Raw genomic sequence first — 19,157 nt, forward strand, 5'->3', positions numbered from 1 at the left:
CACCTAAAGACATATCTTCTCTAACAAACACAGGAAACCGTCAACAGCAGCAGCAACACCTGAGGACCACAAAGGAACATCGGCAAACAAGTGTGATCGCCTCTGAAGCAGGATAGCGCTCCAAAGGGGCTTGGGGAAACAAGGTCAGTGTGGGATCGTTGGACACAGCCTTGGGGCTCAAAGGTTGACCAGGAAGTTCCCAAACTTCCACAGCATGCATGTGGAACATGTGGTCAACACATATTATTCCAGTATGCCCATATCGAATGAATGGATCAACCTGAGAATATTGAGTGTATTTTTTTAAATCGAAAATCCAAGTGTTGCAGGGTTCATTGTTTAATTACGTATTATGTATTGTTTAATTATGTATTATGTAAAGGTATATTACAATTATAATTTTTTTTATATAATTGTATAATATAATTATTATTTCATTTTGAAATTGTCACAAAAAGTATTATACGCATATCATATTCAATAGTATTAAAACCTTAACAATGATGACATCTAAGTAGCTAGGTTTTGTTCCTAAAGAGGTTCATCATCTTCTCTGTCACTTTCATACAGGTATACAGCTCCTGATTTCATATTTTAAGAATAATAAACATAAATATCTGAGAAGACTATCTGCAGCCTCTTTGCCGCTAAGTCGAGAAGTGACCCAAGCAGCCTTATCATGATCGAGAGTGAGAGAGAGCTGTCGGCCATGGTGCAGGAACTGTGGGACAACGACGTCAACAGACTACGACCTGGAAAGGACTACAGAATATCCTTGCAGGTGCAACACACACTTGCAAACAATAAGTGGTAATCTCATAAATAGTTTACTAATAAAGACAAATGACTTCACGAAAGGTTAACAAAATGTGTTAAGTCACTATTTTGCAAGTTCAAACTGTTGCCATACTTAACTAATAAAGGGGCAGTTTAGTGGGGTCACTATTTGGCAAGTAGCAGGTCACTTTTACTGTTTTTCTCACAGGATGTGCTGTTGTAATTTCAAGGTTCATAGACAAGTGCAAATAAGTTATAAATTGTGAAAGTGTTGCAGTACTTGTTCTCTTCTGTTTCAGGGCAAAGCTGGAGACAACATGGCCATCAATGACGATGACAACGATGGAGCGGGATATCCTCTGTTCAAATTTGTCGATGAGAATATTTTCCAGAAGGAGACCTTTTTAGGTGAGTGGTCATCTTGTGGTGTCTTTGTGCCAAGGAACTATGTTGAAATGAGTTAAGGAGCTTAATTTAGACAAAAGTAATCCTTTGCCACCGGCTTGTGGCATCTTTGTGTAGAGGAATAATGTTGAAGTGAATTGAGGAGACTTCATTTAGACAGAAGTAGTCTTTTACCGCCAGCCTGTGGGATCTTGGCGCAGAGGAACGAATTTGAAATGAATTTAAGAGCTTAATTTAGACCAAAGTCGTCCTCTGTCACCATCTTTCGGCATCTTATTGCCAAGGAACTTACTGCATATTGAAGTGATTTGAGGCGTTTCATTTTGACAAAAGTAGTTGCTTTACCACCATCTTGTGGGATCTGTAAGCAGTTATGAACAGGGCCATTTATTTACTCAACCCAAAACATGCATGTTAGGCTCATGGAAGACTCTAAATAGTCCATAGGTGTGAATCTAATTGTGAATGGTTGTTTGTCTATATGTGCCCTGCGATTGACTATGATGACCAGTCTAGGGTATACTCAGCCTCTCACTCGAAGTCAGCTCCAGCAGTCTCCAGTTCCCTGAGACCCTAATGAGGACAAGCTCTATAGAGAATGAATGGATGTCCACAAGTGACACATCCTGTCTTGTATTACAAGTTGCACCAGTGATGACACCTTTGCCCCCAATCACATTGCCTCACAGCAAAGCTTTTTTCATCTCCTGGTAATCTTCTTATGACGAACAGTGGTGCATTGCACAATCGCAGAGCACACAGAGTTCACTAAGCCCAGCCAGTGGGTGCAAACACTATGGCCCCGCCCCTTCTCGGATCACATGACCAGAAATCGCTAAGACCTGTGGTTTGTTTATGTGGTTGACTTGGTATTAAATTGCAATAACAATAACTCGTTCTTCAGCCCTCTGCAGTTAATTATTGCTAGGAAGAGAGCAGTGCCCGGCTTATGTCAAGTAGCATGTCCACGTACAGGCATTTACTTTAAATGTCGTTGTGTGTCCCTATAAGCCTCCTGACAAAATCTGATGTCTTCTGTGATTGAATGTATAGTTTTGTGGCATATTTTCATATATTATTATTTGTGTGATATGATGCCATCTTTAGTGACGTCCTTCTTTTTGAGAATGTGTGTTCAAAAAAAAGAGAGAAAAAAAAACAAAAACAATCACATGGAGTAAATTAGTTCCATTGTTAAGTGTTTTTCACAAAACATTTTCAAATTCTGAATTGTACAACCTTAAGGGACGTTCGGCGTCAGAAGTTCTAAATGTAGTTAGGGGTTGCTGCGGAAGCCCTTCAATGTGTGTTTTTAAAAAAAATAGATTTTTAAGAATTTCTCTGACAATTGCAAAATCTAATCGATGACATGTTTCTCTGTGTAGCCAATTGGTCATTTCCAGGTTGTATCCTGCCTCTCTCATAAAGTCAGCTGGTATAGACTCTGGCTCACCTGTGACCCTAACAGGGACAAGTGCTGTAGAAAATGGATGGATGGATGTTCTAAAACTGTACTAGACAATACTTTGACAGGAAAAAGAAAATGTGGGAATACCATTGTACAGTAGAGGCATAATATGTCATATCTCTCAAATGTTCACAAGGTTCAGTTTTACAGTCTCTGTGTGTGTGTATTTCAACATGACATTTTTTTTGTGTTTGCATTTACAGCCTTTATCTCCTTGTTGGATAATTATGTGAGTGACACCGGGGAGCCAGAAATTGTAACCCCTGAGGAGGTGGCGGAGAACCACAAGTTTCTGGACTCTATTGTTAAGACTCCCACAATGAAGGTACACTGTGGCATTGTAGTGCAGATCTGGATAGATGAGCTTTGGTTTTTCTTTACCGCAGTTTTTCCCCCCACCACATTACGGACTCTCTTGACCCCTATTTATTTTATTCTTATTCTACGACGTTTTGTTTCAGATAGCTCATAAATATCTGGTGGAGAAGAAGCTCTCCCCACAAGATGAGACACAGTTCAAGGAGCAGCTCTACAGAATCTGGTTTGAGCTCTACGCAAGGAGAGGATCCAGCAGGTGAGTGCAACCTGCCACCGAGTCGAAATGTGGGAATCTTACACCCACTGCGCCAAACTATGGCTGTGGGCAGGCTGCACTGCGTGTGGGAACCAGAAGTACCTGTGAAAAGATCTTTGAAAATCCATCCATTAATTTTCTATAGCATTGTTCTTATTATAAGAGTGGCAGGTGTGCTGCAGCCTATTCCAACAGATTTTGGGGGAGAGGTTGGTTAACCACTGGACTGGTCGCCAGCCAATCGCACAGCAAATTGTATACTAACAAGCATTCACACTCACATTCTTACCTACAGTTTATTGTTCAGTAAAGCCACCATGTATGTTTTTGGGATGTGGAGGAAGCCAGAGTACCTGGAGAACATGCAAGTTCCACACAGGAAGACCAGAGCAGACATTCAAACTCCCGAACCTCAGAACTGTGAGACAGACGAGCTAACCACAAGTCCACCATGCTCAATTTGATAATATTGGTTGGTATCTAACTATTTGGCTACCTAAACATAATGTGGAAGACGACAAAACATTAAGTAAAGAGAGGGTCAAATTTAGTGCAGGACCACTTTGAAGGTCGTTGTGGATCACCATATAGTTGCCCCCACTTGAACAAAAAAATGCCTGCCTCAAATTGATGGCTCCATTTTTTTTTTCTCACCGAGGAGGAAAAATAAATAACTGTAGTCGTTTCGGTTCAAAAATGCTGTTGATCATTTGGAGTTGTTGAGCCCTTTTGAAATGTGTTAACAAAAATAGCAGCTCCTCTCAAATTGTAATTGTACACACTACACACACACACAATACACAACAATAATAGAAAATCATGTTTACACTTTATCCTTCTTTAAATGTGTGTTTTATTTATTTTATTCTGTATAAAAATTATTACATTATATTAGATTGTTGACACAGGTGTGTGTAGGACCCACATGCTTGACCTTTAATAACAACTGTGAATTGTTCAGCAACAAATAGATAAGTAGCAGCAGAGTTAACTTCAGAGTCCAGAAGTAGATAGCGTCTTCAAAGATTGGGAAGGAATTGGGCGCCAGGTCATATAATACGCCTTAATCCGCAGATACCAGGACGGGGAAAGTCACACTTCATTGTCGTCCCAGCAAAACACAGGGGACAGGAAAAAGTGCTGAGGTAAAACTCTCGGTCGGAGGTAGAAGGCTGAGGGGATTCCCTGGAGAAATACGGGGCAGGCAGTATGGGGCAGACAGGGTCGGCAACAGGAGATCAATCCACAGAAAAGTGGTGCAGAGTCTTGCATCGGCGCGTATCCTGAGTCATCAGCAGAGCCTTTAAATAGGTAGGTGTGGCTGACTGGCAGAGTGGGAAAATCCTGGGAGAACGCAGTGGTGACTAATTGTGGTAAACTGTAACACTTCTTATGTCTTCACAATGGTCTTCCATTACAACTGCCTATCATATAGTGTAAAAAAAAAAAACAGTATTGTATTGCACACTAAGTGGTATTGAAAATAGATGGATGGACTATTATACTGTTGCTGACCAAAACAGCAGCACCTATCAGATCAGTTAGTGTGGAGTCTTACTGCACAGTATTAAATATGATCTTGCATTATGTGGCAACTTCTTAAATGACTATTATCATTCCAGTAGACATATGATCACTCCATAATGTTTTGTCCTCTTGGTTTTAATAAATTTCTCCATAATAGTCCTTTGTCTGCAATTTTAAAGTTCAGTCTCCATTGACATAAGTTGTAAGATACTTAGAAAAGTGTTTTATATTCTTTAAAAAATATATTTGAACACCCATCCTTGGTTTCTGGTCATCGTCTTGTTCCCTCCAGGCCGGATTCATCGGGTTTTGAACACGTGTTTGTCGGAGAAACCAGAGGAGGGCGGACGGTCATAGGATTTCACAATTGGATCCAGCTGTATCTGCAGGAAAAGCTGGGACACATCGATTACAAAGGCTACAGCGTCAACGCTAACTCGCCGCAGGTACTCTGTCTGGAGATGTTTACATGACATTGTGATTTTAGCTGTTGTTTATGGAACATTTTGATGCCTGAAAGTGCTAACATTTGAAAACTTGTCAAAGTGACAGTTGTAGACTTGACACTGCTTTTGAACCCTTGAGAACAAAGTGACATTGCCAACTAGTGGCCTGGCATGCATGTTACAAAGTGTTTGCTTTTCTTTACTTGTAGTCTGATAGGTGCTACTGTTTTGGATAGTGATAGAGTTCAATTAGGTTTTTGAAGAACCCAGCAAAGGTGACATGGTATCCATCCATCCATCCATTTTCTGTGCTCTAGGGTCAAATTAAAATTTAAAAAGACACAAGGGCCAGATCATGCATAGATGAGGTTAAAAAAAATACATAAATGACAATAAAAATGTGTATGTAAAATGGTTTATTTTACTTATAAAATAATTCATGCATTTTTTTAAATTGTAATTTAATTTCAGTAAATAAAAGAAATAATTGAAATATTTTTTAATATATCTATAAAATTGTTTTACAAATATTTAATTGTATTTATATTAACTCCTTGACACATTTAATTAGCCAAATTAATCATATTTTAATGAACCAATTTTACAAAAAAAAAAAAAACTGCAAAATTGAGGCAACAAAGTTTAATTTAAAAAAATGTTAAGGGTCATTGTTTTTTTTCTAATCCATGTAATTTTTATTTATTAACCAATTATTTAATGAAATGAAAATTTAAATACAGATCCAAAATTATTGATAGATTCATGCTCATTATTAATATTTTGTTTTTATTTTAATTTTAGGACAATTTCATATTTATTTCATCACAATTATTTAAAATAAATACGATACAATATAAATTAACAAAATGTTTATTTAATTAAAATTAATTAATCTATTTATAATTTATCAAACTATTGTTGTATCAAATACAAAATGTTAACTGCATTTATACAAAATAACAAATTATTAAATAGATATCAATAAATTTTAATGAACCAATTTTAGTTTAAAAACAGCTATATTAATGCAACAAGTGTTACAAGATTCTTGAACATAGAAATGCTCAGCGCGCCAGATTAAAGAATGAAGCGGTCCATAGTTTGCCCACTCCTGGTCTCGTGTGACTTAAATAATTGTTGGACAGCGACAATTACCGTCAACACAACAGCGAAAGAAGTGTGTCTGTGTCCCTGCAGTTCATATCAGTGTCCTGAGGAAAAAAAAAGTAAAATATATATATATTTTTTTACCACCACTGTAGCAATTATGGTTTTATTTTGGGGAGTCCTGTGTGACATAAAGATTTTTGTTTGCCCCAGCCGGACGAGAACAAACACATCTTGGCCCTGCAGTTCAGCTGGAAGAACGGCATCAAGCCCAAAGGCAGCATCTTCATCGGCGTCAGTCCCGAGTTCGAGTTCGCTCTCTACACCCTGTGTTTCCTCAGCTCGCCCAATGAGCGGGTCAAAGTCCAGTTCAGTTTCTATGATGTGGAGATCGTGTGCCACCACTACAACCAGAAGCACATAGGCACGACTTACCCCGTGCTTCTTAAGTACCAGAAAAACACTTAATTTACATTGACAGGGTGAGTTTACATGCCAAAAATGTACAGGTACTGTTGTCTTTTTAATTTTATTTGAAGATACAATAAAGCCTTACAATACTTTGTTATGGTTGTTGTTCTTGTCTCTACACATTAGATTTTTTTTTTGTTTGTTTTTTAATATCAGAATGCTAATTGCATGTGACCCACCTCTTTGCTGTAAGCATCCTCTGAACCCTTTTGTCTTCACACGTTTTTTTTTTTTTTTTTTTACAGAAAGTGAATGAATGTTTATTTTTTTATTTTTAATAACAAAATAGCAGTTCTATGTGATCCACCTCTTTGCTGAAAGAGTCCTCTTAACGCTTTTCATTTATTTTTAATTTGCAAACACCAGTTATCTCAGCCACTCTTTTGCTGAAGGCATCCTCTTAATGCTGTTATCTTCTTTTCATTTAACAAATGTTTATTATTTTTATTTAATTCTAATTTTGTAAATCGTAATTCTCATTTTTAATTCCAAAAGCCAGGTATGTCACCCACTCCTTTGCCGAAGGGGTCCTCTTAATACTTGTCAATTATTTTCACTGAGTACTTTTTTATTTTGTGTAATTTGTCTCTATATATTTGTTTGTATGTGTGTTTAAAATAGTTTTTCATGTCTAAATGCCAGTTCTGTCACCCAGTACTTAGCTGAAACATTATTTTTTTTTTCCAAAAGGGGGGCGTGGAAGATGTATTGAGACCAATGACGTAAATTGCTTGGCACGGAAAGAACAATGTTAGGCTTAAGGAAATAAGCAACGATTTTCCGGTTTATTTTAAAGTAAAAGCTATGGGTATTGCGACAACACAATAGTTCGCGACATTAAAACGACCTATGTGTATCATGACAAAATATCCATGAGTTTAATGACCTGAAAAGGTATCGCAAACGTTGCATTGATGGTGCTTTTATCCATTAACCTTTATTTTAGTAAACCCCACAGCCGGAAGAGAGCACAGAAATTCGCCTTCTTGACAATCCGTGCAGCGCACGTAATTGAACGCAGCCTGTTTCTTCCACGACGACGGGTTGACAATTTTGTTATATAATTTTATTGAGGTTAGAGTTCTTGGCGGTGTGTCCGTTGTTGGGATTTTTGTTTGCCGTTCAAATTGGAATGGCTGAGCCGAGCACCAGATATCAGCAGGTAATGCGTTTCCCCCTACACACATCCTTGCTAGCATAGACGCAATACCACAACCTTTCACGTCATTTCGCCGCAAGTTGTGGAAGTCTTTCGTTTTGCAATGTCCACTGTGCGAACTAAATGAGTCGGCTTGCCCGTTTAAAACGTGCTAACGCCACGACATCGCTCATTGCTAATAGGCTAACCAGGAAGTTAATTTTCTATCCAGCCGTGCATCCATTTTCCGTGTGCGATTAATCATGTCTGCCGGTGTGTTTGTCCAGCTGCCCTATGTGGACGAGGCTGAAGCGAGCCCGCAGGTCGCTGCAGACGCGCCGCCTCCTTATAGCAGCGTCACAGAGGACAATGCTGGTAAGAAACAGAGATTTGCGCCTGTGAATAATGCATGTCAGTGCAGCTAGTGTACTTTGTTTTATTGACTTCAACGGTGATTCCCAGCCACAAGAGATAGTCAGGTCTGCAACAGGAAGCTATCCAATTTCTCTTAATTGGTCAAGAATTCCATCTATGCCATCGCCGGGTAGTGACAAGCAGAACAATTATGCTCTTCCACATTGTGAAGGTAAAATTAACCTGTGTATACCTGTTGCAATTCATAAAACAAAGTAATAGCTTTGTGTACAGCTAGACAGGCTCATATTTCACACCTCGCTATTTGTTGGGGAAATGGACCAAACCCTACCGTGAATAGCGAAAAAATGCAATTGACACGCCCCACAGGATTGGCGATATGGGCAAAAAGTATGTTGCGTTTTAATTTTATTTTACAATCACGATAATTTGATGATTTCCTAAAAAACATTTTTTTAATCACGTAAAGCACATTGAATTACCTATTCTATGAAATGCGCTATAGAAATAAATTTGTTTTGTTTTGCTTTGCTAAATCTCTACTTACCTCCCAGGAAATGTATTCATAGACACAGCGCTTTAGAACAACAGCTTATGTTTATTTTGTAAAGTGCGTTATGCATTTACTGCAAAACATTGCACAAGAATATTGTATGGTAATATTTAACAATTCATAACTTCAAGTTATGTCAAGGCTGTATACAGTAGAATATGCCAAATCAAGTTTGCACAATAGTAATTTTGTTAAGGTTTTGTAACAAAACAAAACAAAACGCATCAAACAAAAATTTTGCTCATATCTAAATGTAAATCTAATAAAATATTTTAAACCAAATAGATTGTTTGCCAATACAGCATAAACTATCATACAAATTTGGCTCGAACACTGCAGAAAGAAATATAGTTGATGACATTCTTTGTCTTGCCAACATTTACTTGCTTTGTCGTATGGTATGCATTTGTTAAACGACTTGGCAAGGGTTTTCTGAGTGTGTTGTGCAGATTTACTTTTCTTTAGCGGTAGTTGTTTGTGGAATTACAAAGTTTTACATATTCCTCATACTCGGGGGTTGGGAGGGTTACTTTATAAATGTATTCCAATACAGTTACTAATTACCTATGATGATGACAATATGTTATGTCATGACCGCAGAATCTTTTTTTTTTTTTTTTTTTTTTTTTTTTTTTTTTTTTTTTTTAAAAATAAGTAAAGCAGTGGGTGATCAGTGACAGGATTGTGAGATTTACTTAAGGTGCGGCCATAGGGCTATGCTATTTAGGGGCTCCATTAGCCTCACCAAGAGTCGGGATGACTTTGACAGTGCACAGTCTTCTTTGTAAATGTTATTCAAAATGAATAAATCCTCCAGTGAATATACGATCGAAAAAGCACCGTCCATTCTCTTCGTTTCACTTTTAAACTGGGCGCATTTGTGAAGCCAGCATGTACATCGAGTGGCCTGTGTCATTTTCCTGTTGGCCAACAAAAAACACTATACGTGTGTTCCACTGAGGTCCATAGTGACCTTTCACCCAGTTGTTAAGCTGCTAAACTGATGAAAAGTTTGCATAGAGTTGGCCCATTAGTTTGAGCGCAAGAGTTTTGTTTTGCTTACCACTGAGTCACATGACCGAATCATGTCCACTGATTCCGCGAATGACTGTATGCACTTCCTCCTTTCTCTCTTCCACCAATGCCATCCGTGCAGCTGTTTCATTTTTTTCTTTTCGAGACAGTATGCAAGAATGATAATGTAGAATTGCACATCGTTAAAGCAACGTTCGCGATTATATCAAAGGTGATATATATTGCCCACATCTACCCCCCGCCCCAAAAAGTTTATAATTACAAACATTAAAACAGTGGCCTGGGATTGGCTGGCGACTAGTTCAGGGTGTACCCCGCCTCTTGACCAAAGTCAGCTGGGACAGGCTTCATCATGCCCGCGACCCTAGTGAAGATAAGCGGTACAGAGAATGGAAGGATACAGATACAAGTGACCCGATTTTGACAGGGTTTTCGAGGTACGAGCGCCATTCGGCCAGTGTTTTTGCTTTGATCTGCAAGTTCAAACTTGAGGTATGGGCACTGCATGTTGGCTGTGAATGCAACTGAATTCACTTCACAATATTAGCACTTTGGCGAATAGTGAACAGTTCTTGAACAAAGAGGCTTCAAGCTGTTTAATACCACTCCCAGTTTCAGTTTATTGCCAAACTATACAAAGCAAAGAGAATTACACTTTGTGTTTTTAAAACAATCATAGCTTAGCCTTTCAGACCGCTAGCTTAATGCTAATGCTCGTTAGTAGGGGTGGAATGGTTCACAAAAACAACAGTTCGGTTCATATCTCGATTTTGTGGTCATGGTTTTCAGTTTGGTATACGTTGGAAAATCAATTGTCTCGTGGAGTTAGGTTAAAAGTGAAAGAATAAACACAGGAAGTTATGTTCACAGCGTTCGGATTGGTATGTTATTTACAGTTTTTTATTCATCAAAAATATGCTTTGTTTGCTATCTATGCCGGTGGCGTATAGTGACAGAGCAATTAAATGCTCTTCCATTGGATGGCAAAAAGTACAATAAACTTGTGTATCCACCTGTTGCCATTCATACAACAGAATAAGTCATGGCTTCCTGGAAATATATCAGCTTTGTGTTCAATTAAACAAGCCAGATTTTACACAAAGTACATTTGTGACAAAATTGAGAAGAGCATTTTTTCAGTATTTGTACTTTTTGATATATTTCTGTTTGGTGGTTAACCATGAGTTTTTTTTTTTTTTTAATCCAAAATGTAATGCCTTGGCTCAACTAGGTTGGACAACACTGAAATAAAATAGGAAATGTAACAGTTTGTGTATATGCCTTCCACTTAAAAAAGCGGATGTTTGCAATCTTTCAGCCTACTTGGACTACAAAGAGGATGGAAGTTTCCCCAAGCCGCCGTCCTACAATGTGGCGACCACACTACCTTCCTATGACGAGGCGGAGAGGACCAAAGCGGAGGCAGCTGTTCCCTTGGTAACTGCAAGAGTGAGTCTCTCACTGTTTTTAGTTTTATTATACCGCCTCCGACTGCTTCCAGTATTTCCTGTATGTATTCAGTACAGGAAATGAGTACCTTTTATCAGGGTTCGTATTGGGTCATGAAACCTCTTAGTTAATTTGGCTAAAGAGTATAAAAATCTCCTAGCCACACGTGTGTGTGTGTGTGTGTGTGTGTGTGTGTGTGTGTGTGTGTGTGTGTGTGGGGGGTTCACTACAACATCACGCGTGTTTTTTGCTAAGCCTTTAGCCAGTCCTTGTCACTGCGAGGGAAGCTGATGAGCTTTAACGATTTGGGCCCAACCTTGTCATGAATCAGGACTAGGACTAAACTGTTTGGGAAAATACTCCTAATTGCGAGGTTTTTTGTTTTGTTTGTTTGTTTCTTTTAAACAAATATTGTGATTGCGACTTGGTATGCGATTTTTCGTGAGGAGGTTTATCTTCAGCATTATTCACTAAACACAAGAAATAAATTATTCTGTAGTATGACCAACACGACATTGGATATAGCCAACAAATGAACAACTCTTTCCTGTAGGTCAGGCCTAAATGTTATGATGAATTGATATGAAGAGCAACTCTATATTTTACGATTGAATTGTAAAAAGAAAAACCTTCCATCACAGTAGAATATTGACGTATTGATTTAACTTCGTGCCTTGTAAAAAGGTATTACTGTATAATGATGCTCTTGTCAGTAGCACTGCTGTCAGTATCAGCCGAGTATGGAGATAAATTGGAGAGTGACACTTTTTATCACCAAGATGTGCGTATAAAACTGTTTCAAATGGTAAACTACATTAAATGTTAATGTTCTTATCAATTAAAGTAAAAGTTCTCGGATGATTTACTTTAATAATCATCAAGAAGGATCTTCAGGTCTTTATATAAAAATTAAAGATAAACATTATTCTAAATCTTTGGTGGTAAACAGTAGGTTAACTTTAGCTCTCAGATAATTATAACAGATTTCAAAAGCAGTGTTCTATATTACATATGGGGGTTGGGGGGGCGCGACTATGTTTGTCGTGGGACCTCAAATGATTAGCTAGCTACGTACGGCCCTGCTTCGAGCCAGCGCAGCTGCCGCTGCTCGACATGACAGCTAAAGTGGTATTCGCTCGTGCATTGATGATGAAGGGAGCTAGATAGTTGCGAGAACAAATGTGAATTTCAGGACACAAAGATCATCGACACTTCAAACGTACGTGCCGGTAATAAATATGCATGCTTCAATTCCGTGGCAAGCGGCATCGGGTCTTGTCTTCCCTGATGCGCTGCTCCCTGCAGATGGCAAAGCCCATGAGCCTAACTGCTTACCCAGCAGTGGCTGGATGGCGGATTGAAGCATTTTACAAAGAGTGGGAAAAACTCAACCATTCACACACGGCAGAACGAGTCCCTTCACTCTAACTTTTATCAGGAAGCGCTTTTGAGTTTTGACGCAGGAAATTGTGATTTGCCAGCGTGGCGAACATGGGGAATATTCGCTTCGCCACATCCTGCTTCAATTAGCCATTGGCGAGGTAACGAACGAGCACCGCAAACCCTGCTTTATGTTAAAATGGACTCCAACACATCGAAAGTGAAGGAGGAAATCCAAGCTAGTACGTAGTCACTGTGTTGAATGTGGGTCAGAGTGGGTGGTCACCGTGTTTGACCGCCCGGTGTTGTTTCCCCCTGCTGCCCGGCGTTCGGCTGCAGCCTCAGCACAGAGAGCGTTTGGAAACCTTTGATGATGTCATACGCAGTTCACTGGAGGTAATGTATGGGTGTGTGTGACAGTACTATTTTATGTATGTGACTTCATGTGCAGTGTTGGGGGAGTACTGAATTATATGTAATGATGTCATGTAGTTTAATTACAAAATGTACTTAATTTTGATCTGTTACATTACTGGGAGAAATAGTGCAGTTGCTTTTGGAAATTTCCATGATTACAATTGTAGTTAGATTTGAAAAATCGGTGGAAAAGCTTTTTTTTGTATCACTTCGTCCTCCCATAGCCAACGCTTGTGATCGTCTCTCACTGGTCAGGTGCCATTCTGCTTTTGTCTCAAACATGGCATTTTTTCCAAATACGACCTCCGGATGATCTCCTAGTTTAGCTACGATTTTGAAAAGTTTAGACTCGTAATGTATCGTTAAGGGCGGCACAGTGGCCGATGGGTTAGCACGTCTACCTGACAGTTTTGAGGACCTGAGTTGAAATCCAACCTCCTCTGTATGGCGTTTGCATGTGCATGTGTTTTCTCTGTGTACTACTGTGGTTTCCTTCCACATTCAAAACACGCATAGTAGGTTAATTAATCACTCTAAATTGCCCGTAGGTGTGAATATGAGTGCAAATGACTGTTTGTCTATATGTGCCCTGCGATTGGGTATCGACCACTTCTGGGTGTACCCCGCCTCTCCCCCAGTCAGTCAGTTAGGATATGCTCTGGCACAGCGGGAGCGATAATGGATGAATGATGTATAGTTAAACTTTTGAACACTTAAAAGAACAGTGACTTTTGAACAGTTTCATTATAATTTTGGACTTGGTATGGAACATTCACTTATTTGAGTTGTCATTTGAAGCGATATTGTCTAAATTGTTCGTAGACCCAGGTTCCGCTGTATTTACATTTCAGTTTATTATTTGTGTAAAGAACAACACATTTGTAGTTAATTCCAAAATAATGATCTATGGCTTTAATTCACTTCACTTTTAGAGGAAATTATTAAAAATAAAGAATTAAGAAAAGTAATCAAAATATAATCAAACATAATTGTATATGTTACCCCTTAGAATGTAATTTAAATAGTTGCACTACTGTCACATATTCAACAAGGTAATGCAATTGTCACCAACTACATTTCATTAAGTAATCATCCCAACACTGTGTGTGTGTGTGTGTGTGTGTGCGTGCGCGCGTGTGTGCGTAGAGAGAGAGAGAGAGAGAGAGAGAGAGAGAGAGACAGAGAGACAGAGAGACAGAGAGACAGAGACAGAGACAGACACGGTAGCCCCTTTTTCTCTAACCACCAGGAACTGTGGTAGCAGAAGGTTCCTTTGGCCCATGCAGTTTGTGTTTCCTCCATACCTCATAGTTCAGGGTACTGTGTTCCTCATTTCTGACACTTGCTGCATCTAAAAAAATCATTGCAGGCAACTCAACCTTTCAAGTTAATGTATTATTTTATATCTTAATCTTTTTTAAATATCTTTGATACCTTTAAAACCTAACCCTTTATTTATTCAGGTAAGACAATTGAGAACTGATTCTAATTTACAATGCCAACCTGGCTGCAGACAGTCTTTGAGGTATGGGTTATTTTTATTTTTTTAAGGGTGTCCCGATCCAAATTGATATTGAATAACAGATATCAGCATAATGGAATATGAAAAGTAACAAAGACGGCCGTAGTTGCTTGGCGGAACTAAATAAGACCCTGGGGTAACTACCAAACTACCAGGGCAGATGAGGAAGTTTCTGAAAAGGTTCCTGCAGTGGAAAAGGGGCTAGTTTGAGGAGGTTTTTATGTAGTTTCTAGTGCTAGATTGACAGATTTTTGGACATTGTGATGATCATTCAAGCTCACTGTGGTGTTTTGTTGCTTGTGTTTGGTACTTTTCTTGTCCAGTGGTACCATTGACATATGAGTGCCCCAATGTATTTATTTATTTATTTGTTTTTGTAAGCCACGAGCTGTTACTCAGTTGATTTTATTTAATTTTTTTGTATTATAGATTTTTTTTCATTTTTTTTCATTTTTATTTTTTTATTTTTTTTTATGCTTTGTGTTGCGAGCCAAAATGTGAGTTCTGAGCGAGATTCAGATACGCCTCCGCTCGAGTGAAGTGGGGAAGAAAAATTGAGTCATTAAGGTACTGTAACGCCCTCTCATGTGGGCAAGGAGCCACAGTTGCTGATGCCTTTCAGATGTTTATTGAATGGGGCAAACAGTCAAACAGACAAATACAAAATTAGAACACTTGCAAGAAGCTGATGTGGGCCACAATTCGCACCCAGACGGAGAGTAACCAGCCAACCCCACTCCAGCTCCTGATGTCACTCACTCGGTCACGCCCCTTAAAGGCTCATCAACTAAGAATACTACAAGATATACAGTAATTACACACTATTAAAGCAGATCATTTTTTGTTGTTATATTTTAACAGTATTTTACAATACAGTGCTATTTTTTTTTATTAAAAATGGTGCTGTTTTTTTGGGGGGGGAGGGTAATGGAAAAGATTTATTGTATTTCAATTCATTTTAATTTGGAAAATTTATGAGTCAATTTATTTACAAGTTTGGCCACGCCAGAAAATAAACTCGTATGTCAAGGTCACCCTGTACTTGTATTGGTTCAATTTTGTTTTGAAGAGTGAAGATAATTTTTTTTTTTTATATACAATACTGAAAAGGTGACACAAATATTGTTAAACAGCTGATAGTTATTTTTAAATGTCCCCCTTTTGTAATGCAGGAGGAAGACTTTGTGACCAGAGATGATTTTGAAGATGCTGATCAGCTGAGGATAGGAAATGACGGCATCTTCATGCTCACCTTCTTCAGTAAGGAAAAAAACGTTGAACCATTTGCATTAAGCCATTGCTATTATGTTTATTTATTTATTTTTACTGTATTATTTTCTTCAGAATTGCAACACTTTCCTCATATCAACTTTATTTTCTTGAAATTACCATTGCCTCCCTTCCTAATAATGACTTTTGTTCTCACTTTCTTTGGTTCTTATGACTTATCTGATAATTTTTTCTTGTAATATTCCTACTTCAATAAAGCATTTAGCATTTCAATTTTCAGTTATTGTCTTAAAATTACCTTTCCCAAAATATTGCAACTTTTCTTCCCATCAAAATGATTACGTTTTTCCTTGTAATATGATTTTTGTCCTCCCATAATTTTGTGAATTTTTTTTTCATACGTTAGCTATTCTCTTAATATTAACACTTTATTCTTATCATATGACTTTACTGTCTAAATGACCTTTTTCTCATTTTGTTCTTTCAATATTTACTTTTCCTCATTATGGCTTAGTCTCTTAACAACTATATTCTCTTAAAATTAAATTACTTTTCTTCAGTTTACTTGTCCTTGCTTTTCTCTTAAATTACGATATTCTAATATTTTATGATCAAAATATGAAATAAATGATTGCACTAAATTATCATTTCTTAAGACTTTTTTCTGTCAATATAAATTTTTTTTGTCCTCAAAGGTTTTTCATAAAATGATGACAGTCTTATAGTTACCACCTTTTTCTGGTCATTTACAACATTATTTTCAAAATGTTTCTCTAAATTACAAAATAAGTCTCTTGAAATTAAAAGTTTTGCCTTTAAAGTTTGTATCCAGTTTTTACTTGTCACATTGAGACTTTATTCTTGTAATACAAGGACTTTTCCCATAAAATTGGGGCTGTATTGCAAAATTATGACACCCCCCCAAAGAAGTAATTAGTTTTCTTGAAATTGTCTTTTAATATTAAAATTTTGTCTTACTACTGAGACTTTATTCTCATGATTTCAAGTTTTCCCTCCATTGAGATGATGTAACCTAAATTGCACAGATTTGTTTTTAATTTCAAGCATTTTGACCACCTCTTTTCTTTTTGATCACATGACCTCAAGCATATTTCCCGTCCCTTGTATTCCTCCAGTGGCATTCCTCTTCAACTGGATCGGTTTCTTCCTGTCCTTCTGTTTGACCACCTCAGCGGCCGGCCGCTACGGGGCCATCTCTGGCTTTGGCCTCTCCCTCATCAAATGGGTCCTCATCGTCAGGGTACACACTCTTACAAACTACCGGTGCCTAATAATTTCAGTGAATGTTTTGTAATGGCACATTTTTGTGGTTGTAGTTCTCCACATACTTTCCTGGGTACTTTGATGGACAATATTGGCTGTGGTGGGTGTTCCTGGTGCTGGGTAAGAAGCCATTTACTACAGTCCTCAATTTACACCTGTGTAATGTAAGCGGTGGTGGTAAAAATACTCGCACTTTGTACTTAAAGGTCAGAGGACAAACATTTTCTTGATAACTCTAGAGCCCCTTTACAAACCACATCTGCTATTTCGAAGTGATTATATAGCAGATATACAGCAGTTAAATCGATATAATGCAGAATGCGCCTTCCGGTCTCCGGCTCTCTCCAACACTGCGACGTCACACGAACCAAACAGCCTCCTCATATTCCAACACGTTGCTCATCATTGCGTGTAGAGTGTAGCGCGCTGTGTTTGTCAATTGCAACATCACTTCCGGTAGCCCTTGCGTTGGATAGAGTAAACACACCCCGGTGTCTTGAGCTTCGGGTATGTTCGGGGAGGGCTCAATATGCGTAATGAAAACCTCATTTTTAACCGTAGTTGAAAACTTGCTGGAAGTTACGTGCATGTATTACATAACATATAAACAATGCAAATATGAATTTTAACTGACCCCATAACATCCATGTCATATCTTTGTCGACGAAAAAAAAAAAAAATAAATAAAAAAAAAAAAAGAGAGAGAGAGACTGAAAACTGCAGTACATAACACATTTACTGCCATTGACGGCTTTAGAAGTCAAATATCCATGTTGGCTGGGAAGGCTGACAGTGAATGAGTTAATACAATATCCATTCTGACTAGTAAAGTACAGATACCTGGAAAATCAACTCAAGTACAGTAACAAAGTATTTGGAGTCTGTTACTTCCCACCAATACAACATATGTATTGGAAAAACAACAACAACAATAATGCTCAGTTTTCACGCTGACACTTTGCTGTGTCCCTCTACAGGCTTCTTGCTCTTCCTCCGAGGCTTCATCAACTACACCCGAATCCGCAAAATGGCCGACACCTTCCCCACGCTGCCCCGCACCAGAGTCCTCTTCATCTACTGAGCTCAGTGGCATCCTATTTCCATAGAAAAAAAATCCATCATTTATTCCTCAGCTTGATATAAAAAGGACAAACAACCTGTTTGCTCTCTTTTGGTGTAAACTAGCAAATTGTATTAAAATAAATACCTTCACTTGTTTAGTGTTGTAAAAGTGCTGATCGCAAATATAACGTGTATGCCTTATTTACTGATATGGCTGACATGCACTGTTTAGCCACCAGAGGACAGTCAAGTCTTTTAATTCAGGCCAGCTCATTTGTACATAAAGGAGAGCTGCTTGTGTATGTTGGGCTTAGAGGTAAGGGCAGAAATCATATGTTTAACTTGCTGTCATTTGTTTCGGTCAGTACATTTGATTATGCAGGTAATGTAAGGGATAATAATAATGAGCTGGCGTTATTGTGAATAAATAGGTCAAACGCTAGGAATAATGTCTATTGTGTTCGCACTGACAAAAGAAATTCACTTAACTGTTAATAAAAACAAGCAAAAGAATGTATTTATCTCATAAATGTAGAAATGTAATTTATAATCACTTGTATTCTTGTGGCGTTACAACAATGATGTTTTTAAACCACAAGAGTGTCCCTGCTTTGGAAAATTAAAGTCATAAAAGTAATTGTTGTAATTGTTGCACAACCAACAATTTCTTGTTTTTTTGTAAATGCATGCCTCAAAACTGCAGAATGTGTAAAAATAAATAAATAAATAAAAATAAATAAATAGATACCAATATCTGACATATCAGCGCATGTATGAAATAAGAACATTGGATATACAGTTGTGCTAAAAAAGTGACAATGTTTTGAACATGACTTATTCATTATATATGTCTAAAAAAGTATTTATCTCACTATTGTGGCATTTATAGCAAATGGAAATCATTTTGGTAATCCTAATTGCCCTACAACAGGAAAGG

At 38.0% G+C, this 19,157-nt stretch overlaps 2 protein-coding genes across 5 annotated transcripts; both read left to right on the plus strand.

The window, feature by feature from the left end:
* The first annotated feature begins 655 nt into the window (after window positions 1-655).
* endou2 (endonuclease, polyU-specific 2) lies at window positions 656-6,808 on the plus strand. Its single transcript, XM_061702866.1, has 6 exons — window positions 656-781; window positions 1,077-1,185; window positions 2,854-2,975; window positions 3,112-3,224; window positions 5,044-5,197; window positions 6,518-6,808. Exons 1-6 carry the CDS (start codon window positions 680-682, stop codon window positions 6,770-6,772), a joined length of 855 nt encoding a protein of 284 aa, XP_061558850.1. The 5' UTR covers window positions 656-679; the 3' UTR covers window positions 6,773-6,808.
* Window positions 6,809-7,738: 930 nt separating this feature from the next.
* On the plus strand, window positions 7,739-18,971 carry LOC133416161 (NEDD4 family-interacting protein 1-like). Of its 4 annotated transcripts, none has more exons than XM_061702867.1 (8): window positions 7,739-7,937; window positions 8,201-8,288; window positions 11,195-11,325; window positions 13,045-13,101; window positions 15,817-15,904; window positions 17,011-17,135; window positions 17,212-17,278; window positions 18,136-18,971. In XM_061702867.1, the coding sequence occupies exons 1-8, from the start codon at window positions 7,908-7,910 to the stop codon at window positions 18,237-18,239; spliced, it is 690 nt and encodes a 229-aa protein (XP_061558851.1). In that variant the 5' UTR covers window positions 7,739-7,907; the 3' UTR covers window positions 18,240-18,971. The 4 variants fall into 4 exon arrangements, with proteins under 4 accessions (XP_061558851.1, XP_061558852.1, XP_061558854.1 ...); XM_061702868.1 differs by having other exon boundaries at window positions 11,195-11,313; XM_061702870.1 differs by lacking the exon at window positions 13,045-13,101 and having other exon boundaries at window positions 7,740-7,937; window positions 11,195-11,313.
* Window positions 18,972-19,157: the final 186 nt, after the last annotated feature.

This window comes from Phycodurus eques, chromosome 17 (genome assembly GCF_024500275.1).
Source record: "Phycodurus eques isolate BA_2022a chromosome 17, UOR_Pequ_1.1, whole genome shotgun sequence".
NCBI lineage: Eukaryota > Metazoa > Chordata > Actinopteri > Syngnathiformes > Syngnathidae > Phycodurus > Phycodurus eques.